The 7,113-nt window shown below is 33.8% G+C and overlaps 1 protein-coding gene across 1 annotated transcript; it reads right to left on the bottom strand.

Annotated features, from left to right (window-relative positions):
- Window positions 1-354: 354 nt before the first annotated feature.
- LOC104888732 (glucan endo-1,3-beta-glucosidase 8) lies at window positions 355-4,769 on the bottom strand. The gene is made up of 2 exons (XM_010673772.4): window positions 3,267-4,769; window positions 355-1,493 (listed from the first exon to the last, which is right to left on the bottom strand). Exons 1-2 carry the CDS (start codon window positions 3,626-3,628, stop codon window positions 392-394), a joined length of 1,464 nt encoding a protein of 487 aa, XP_010672074.1. The 5' UTR covers window positions 3,629-4,769; the 3' UTR covers window positions 355-391.
- Between the last annotated feature and the right edge of the window lie 2,344 nt (window positions 4,770-7,113).

Genomic DNA, 7,113 nt, shown 5'->3' with positions numbered 1-7,113 from the left:
ACTCTCTCTCCTCTGATAAGTTCTAATATCAATTGGTATTTATAAATTGATGAAAAGTCAAATAATCTTGTAAGTTCTAATACAAAGATTTATAATTCTAAAATTTTCTAAACTTTGATTTGGAATTGAATTTAAGATTTTCAAATCCTGAATTTAAAATGATGGATTTGAAATGAAAGTCCAATTCCCAAACACAACCTTACTGGATTTTAATTAAACTAACCACCACCAACTATAATAAGTCTATCAACCAAACAATCATCCTTGAGGAAGGACTTTGCTTCTAAACATTCTATATATAATTAATCAGAAAAGAATATGAGGTTCTGCTCTAGCATCAAAATAACAAACATATGAAGCAAAAGAATGGCAAAATCACATATCCACATGATCAAACTGAAAAGAATAGATACATGAATGCAGTGATGAAAGAGAAAGCCACAGGTACAGCAGTTCTCAGACCGGAGGCTATCTGAATGGTAAAATTGCAAGTTGGAGCCGAGATATTCTGCAGCGTTAACCTAGCTAAACCTTGGAAGTTGCAGGCTTCAAGATTCTGATTCTGGGTCTGAAAGTACACGTTAAAAGCATACGAAATATTCCCATTGGCATCCATACCGTGACAAGAGGAGCCATACCCAAGAGGAGTACAATCAGCGAAAGTGCATGCGAAATCAATGTTTTCTGCAAGCTTGCTTACATCTTTAGCATTTGGATTAAATTCACACCATTGGTTTTGGAGATAAGTGACATCCTTCGCACCAACGAGATAGACATCCCGGTTTTGGCCAGTGAGATCCATGGGGAATTTCGGCTGTCCATCATACCGGAAAATGCCCCAATGCCTCTCAAAGTTCCCAGGGGCAACTGTCTTTGCATCCTCATCAAGCAGCCCAAATAAGTACATCTCTATATTTCCCGGCCTCAAAGGGGTACCTGTATTAGCTGCAATTCTAGGCAGAAGTCCCCGGTAGAACCTGATAGCATTGTTAATATTAGCATTGACATCACCATTTGTGGGCCAACCAACCTCACCAACAATTATCGGCAAGTCCCCATACCCTGCTGCTTTTAAGGCTGAAACCAAAGTGTCAAAGTTGGCATCAAAAACATTTGTGTACTCGATTCCATTATCTGCAATGGGTGCTGCTCCTCCATCGAAGAATGCATAATCAACTGGGAAGCCAGGGTTCCCATAAAGACTAAGGAAGGGGTAGATATTGACACTGAAAGGAGCATTGTTTTGGCTTAGGAACTGGACCATCTGGGTCATGAGATCAGCAACATCAGGTCTAAATCTTCCAGCTGATGGTACTGGAGTGCCTTCTGGTGATTCATAGACATCAGCATTTAGGGGCACAGTTGCCTTTACAGTGTTTCCTACCCCAGCTTCATTGAGAGCATTTTGGATGTTTTTCAGGGCTGGGAAAGTAGCATTCTCGAATGTACCATTGTAGGCCTTGAGAAAAGGTTCGTTCCCAACTGCCACATATCTGCAACCAGAAAAAAAGTTTTAGCATTGCAGAACTGTCAATAATCAAGGTTCAAACATTAAAATGCTAATTAATAACAAAAAATCATCATTGAACACTCGCAAAGTTCCAAACCTCTCATTTTTATTTCATCATATTGTAGATGCGCTTGTTCTTTGACAGAAAGATTTCAGATACTTAAATAATGTATCAAATAACACTTAATTAACCACATTGACATGATGCACACTGATCCTCTGTAAACAATCAAACACAACAAGTCAAAAACTACGGATCTATGAGCAGATAAAAACATCAAACAACCTAGAATGTGTATGCATGTTACGACTACAGGAATGCTGTAATAAGCGAATTTGTAGGTTAGGTTCCTACTGGATGCACGCCAAGGGTATCCCTCCCATAAGTCCACACTCCACTGAAATTTGGTTATGTAACAATCGATTCTCACGATTCATCATCTGATGGCAACGGCTCAAGTAATTCCTGGAAGGGACTGCAGCATAGAGGATGTCGATGTCAAGTCACTAGGCCCATTATGAATTTTGAAAGTGTGCAAAATGCTGGAAGAAGCTTCGGTTTCTACATAATCACTTTCTGGTTTCCTTATACTTTTTACAGAACTGCTAGTTGTGCTACAAACAGAATATGTGCCCCAGGAAACACCAGAACAATAATTTGACAGTTTTCTCAACTTGCAGCACCAGTAAAGTTCAAGGCACCATTCCAATCAGACGCCAAAAACCCAAGATTTATATCTTCAGCAGATTACCAATAATTCAAGGGAAATCTATCTGATGGTAAATTGAAAATTGGAATATCAGGATCCTCTTATAGTCCATTAAAATCGTCTGTCTAACCAACGGGGAAAAACTTTGTCCACCCACTAGTCAATTTACCCACTAGAGATAGACATTAATAATTAGTGGAGTCCAACTCGGTAGAATTAATTATTTTTTAATTGTTTATTCCTTGTGAATAGATGTATCAATCTTCCTGACCAACACCATAAAAGTACTTGGTTACTAATTAAATGAGCCAAGGAAAAACTCTTTTTAATCTTTTGAGGTAAAGATATCTTCTGAAGGAAGCATGATACACTTAATAACAGTCTTCAAACTGAAGCAAAGAAAGACCATGACATAAGCCCAAACTAGTAGTATTATATTAGATCATAACCACCCAAATAATGATCCCCAGAATCTTACTCAAAGCAAATACTCTAATACAAAGGCATTGAGCCACTAAACTATACTATATATTGGTCAACTAATTAAAAACTCCCAGTTAATGCCCTTGTTCATATGAGAAACTACTAGCTTAACAATTCAACGCTATGGTATGTAAATAGTGAATAAACAAGGGCATTTTGTGATGAAAAAAAAAAAAAGACAAACTTCCTAATCATCCCTATTTTTTGTTAAATCTCCAATATACCCATAATAGTTCTTAAAATGTCCTATAATATGCTACCATTTCAGATATCATAATTTAAGTGTCATTTAATTTTTCTAAGGTCAATATCACAATCACATGATGGGTCAGTTGGAGAATTTATATCAGCATATCAAAAAAAGGGAAAAAGAAGATGCAACTCTCCAACATATTCCTTGAAATATTGAGCTTCATAAAACAAATCACATGGCAAGTGAAATACAATCACACAAAAAGAATCAAAGGGCACAAAAAGTTTGCACTTTTAACTTTTTAGATCACAAGATAAATATTCTTCAACATTATTAGATTTTCCATGAAAACAAAAAAAAAAAAACTCACTTGATATTAACTCCTCCTTTGAAATTGTAGCGTGTGACATTTTTCTCAACCCACTTCCTAGCTCGATCATAATCAAGCATAGCAACTAAATCACCATTAGGAATTGCAACCATAACTTCAATATTAGTACCACTAAATGCACTCAAAGTAGATTCATCTGCATCAAATAACTTCACTTTTTGAATCCCATTATCTTTTAACATCTGCACAACTGTACTAGGGGGTAACTTATGAATAGCTTGTGTTCCCCAATTCACTCCAAGTCCTTCAACAATCTCACTCCATAACAAAAACCCAGAAATCAAACAACTTACAAACAACATCCACACTTTTCCCATTGAAAAATTCATGGTTTTTATCATGTGGGTATTAATCAAATCTCTCTTTTTTCTATCAAAGATGTAAACTTTGTGTATGAAGTGCAAAAAACAAAATGTGGGTTTTACTACAAATTTTGACCAAATATGAGGAAAATAAAAGGGGCAGCTGATAAAATGAGTAAATGTTAGACAAGAAACGGTTTTATATAGTGGTGTGAGTGGGTCGGTGGTCAGCGAAAATTCTGGGTTTATTCTCTCTCCAACATTGGTTTTCCCAAGAAAATGGAGATCGTGAAGGAAGTGGAGTTGAATGGGGGGAGGAGAAAAAAATCCAGTATAGTACTATATAAGTTGCGAAAATCAATATTCCCAGTTATATTATTGTAAAAATAAATATTATAAAAAAATATGAGAAAAATTCTTCAGGTTTTTTTTGCTATAAGTTAACTAAAATCAGGAAACTTAGGGTATTATTAATGCTCAAACGGATAAAAAAAAGTAAAGTAATTTCTAGGAGTTGTTGATGATAATAAAAAAAAAACCAGAAATATGAATGATTATGAATTATAGAAGAATGATGAAGAAGTAAGAAAATCAATGAAAACAAAAAATACCCAGAAAATAAAATAATGGCAAGCGGAAAATTTCAAGGATGATTCTTTTATAAGTAAGAATTTGATGAAATAAAATGACTTTTTATGGAATGAAAATTTTGCAGTAAAGTTTTTGAAAAAACCCAGGTGACAGATGAGGTTTTTCAGTAGATTTTATAGTATATTAAGAAGAGGAAGAAGGAGAAATGTTTGGAAATCTAATGAAAATGAGGGGAATTTTGGAGTTTGTATTTTGTCTCAACTAAGATTGAAGATATCAGAGAATAGTTTAGTAATTAGTACACTATCACAGATTATTAATATTAGTGTGGGATTTATTTGTTGGAAAGGGAAAGAGGTCTAACGGCTACTAATTTTGTGGTAGTGACTGTTGTGAACTAAAATTGATGTTTTAACTTTGGTTTTTGAATTAGGTTTGAGTTTTGACAAAAGAGTTTTTCAACACGTCATTGTTTTGTTTCCATGTATTTAAGTGAGGGAGAGCTGAAAAGTGCATATAGGAGATATTGAAAGATATATTTTTGTTTTTGAGAAAAGTAACTTATGAAGTAAAGGTGCAAGGGAGAAAAAAAAGTTCTTTTGCTTTTGCACACTCTAAAGACAGTTACTCCATCATCATCCATGAGACTAAAACTCTTTGAAAACGTGTGTTTGGCAACTATTTAAATGTATGTCGGTATGCTATTTCATGTTGTTTCTATTTACTTATAACATTACTTTTTTTGATATTTTATATATATATATATATATATCACCGCATCAATATAGTCATCTTTTTTTCTATGTCCTCTCTCTTCTCTCTTAAAAAATTAATTCTGCCTTCAGTGACGGATTGAACTAGAGGGAAGTGGCCAGTGGTAAACCTTTTTTTAGTATAATTCCTTATTTATGAAAAATCGTAAAGTTTATTTTTTCAAGTATAAAGGACCCTGGTTGACAGAAAAAGTAATTGTGTAACCTTGTCTTTCTCTATTCTTTATCCTTCAAAATAGTAACAACTATGTTATTTTCAACTTATTTTCAATTCAAATTAGTTACAATAAACGTTAATAAGTTCAAACAAGTCGATTTCGACAAATATAAGGTTTGACCCTTTTTACAAATAAGGCCTGAAGTAGTTTTAATATTTCAAATAAATTCTAATAAGTGCAAATAAGTTGGAAAAACATAACCTTAATACTAACTTATATTATTTCAGTCGGTAGTTAATGACTAATTTATTTTCAGCCGGTAAACATATTACTACATACCTATTTGTTGGAGGTCGGTGTTTTTAATAGCTAAATACACATTTTCTTGTAGTGAAATATTCTACTCTATATCAACATTGTGTTTGTTTCATTTCACTTTTGTACGTAGAGATGGGCACAAGCCACGTGCTCCGACCAGCCGTGCCCAAATCAAGCAAGAATAAAGTTATGTCAGGCCATAACTAAGTTACTGATATAGTGATATGGACATGAACACATAATACATATTGTATAAGTGACCCCGTAGTATATTATTACTGGATCCACCACTATGTGTGTCTCTTCCTTATTGTAAGTAAATTATAATGGAGAAAGTATTCACTTTTCTAATCTTTTTTGTCCTACATATTCATAGAGCTTGTTTGTTTAACATTCAAATGCATGGGAAATTAAAATTCCTATGAAGTAAATATATGTGTTGTTTTTTTTTTTTTTTTTTTGATCCATGAGAGGTATGAATATGTGTTGTTTTTTGGTTGCAAAAACATAGGGAGTAGAACTTCTTAAGAAGTTCTATTTCCGGAAATAACTTACTTAAGCTCCCCTAAATAAGTGAAAATTTCCATGAGAAATAGAATTTCCCATGTTCAACCAAACAAAAAAATGTACTTTCTAATAAATAAAATTTCATAAGCAATGCAAATTCATGAGATTTACACTTCCCAACTTCGACCAAACGAGCCCATAAAATTAGAAGTGATAGTTACATCAGAAAAATCATTGTAATTCATATTCCTGTTTGGATAAGTAGTCAGCCACATACTTGACCTATATATATGAAGATATGTTGAATTTATACTAAGATATGTTGCAATAAGCCAATAACTGCCTAACATCGTTCATGAGAAAATGTTATTCCGAGTGCATGTGTAGTTTTCCAAGAGATTCAAGATTTACTACGTTGCCATCTCCTTCAATAGTTTGTCGGGAAACTCATGACTATTTTAGCAATAGCCTATAGCCATCGTATAAGTAGCGGAACCGTCAAAATTCAGTTTAAAAGAATTTGACAGAGCCACATAGGGTGTTTGTAGCTAACACTAACGGCCGTTTGGTAATCGTTAATAAATTGTGGTAATGGGAATGAATTTCAAGTGTAATTTTATTAGGGAAGCACTCTTAAAATCTCCATGGGGAGACATTTTTTCTCCATGGGAAAGCAATCTCACCCCTAAACTTGTGTTTTTGTCTCCAAGGGGAAGCAATTTTCATTACCACTCATTACCACCCTACAAGGTGGTATTGGATGGGAATGGAAATTCAAGAAGGAAAGTGGACACTTTAGGACAAATTAGCATTACCATGGAAATGGACAATGATATTTTTCACAAATTTACACACAAATTCATTCCCATTACCATCATTTATGACCAACTACCAAACGGGCAGTAAAGAACCATGGCTTAATAATACTTCGAACTATCTTTGATCATTAGACAATTCGTAAGGGAAAGTGGCAAAAAGACGAAGATTATTTTGCCGGCCAAACTTTACCAAATTCGATCATATATATAATATACAATCATGTCATATGTGGTAGAATTTATCTCAAGGTGTATTTTTTCATGTCAGCTTGTTATAATTTCGACTAATTAAAATATAAATGATTAAAAGTTCTAAGAAAAAACAAACCTTGCAACTATTATTAGAAAGGACAAAGTAT

Source organism: Beta vulgaris, chromosome 3 (assembly GCF_026745355.1).
Source record: "Beta vulgaris subsp. vulgaris cultivar EL10 chromosome 3, EL10.2, whole genome shotgun sequence".
Lineage (NCBI taxonomy): Eukaryota > Viridiplantae > Streptophyta > Magnoliopsida > Caryophyllales > Amaranthaceae > Beta > Beta vulgaris.
The sequence above is the reverse complement of the archived record's forward strand: the minus strand, read 5'-3'. Positions and strand labels throughout refer to the sequence as shown.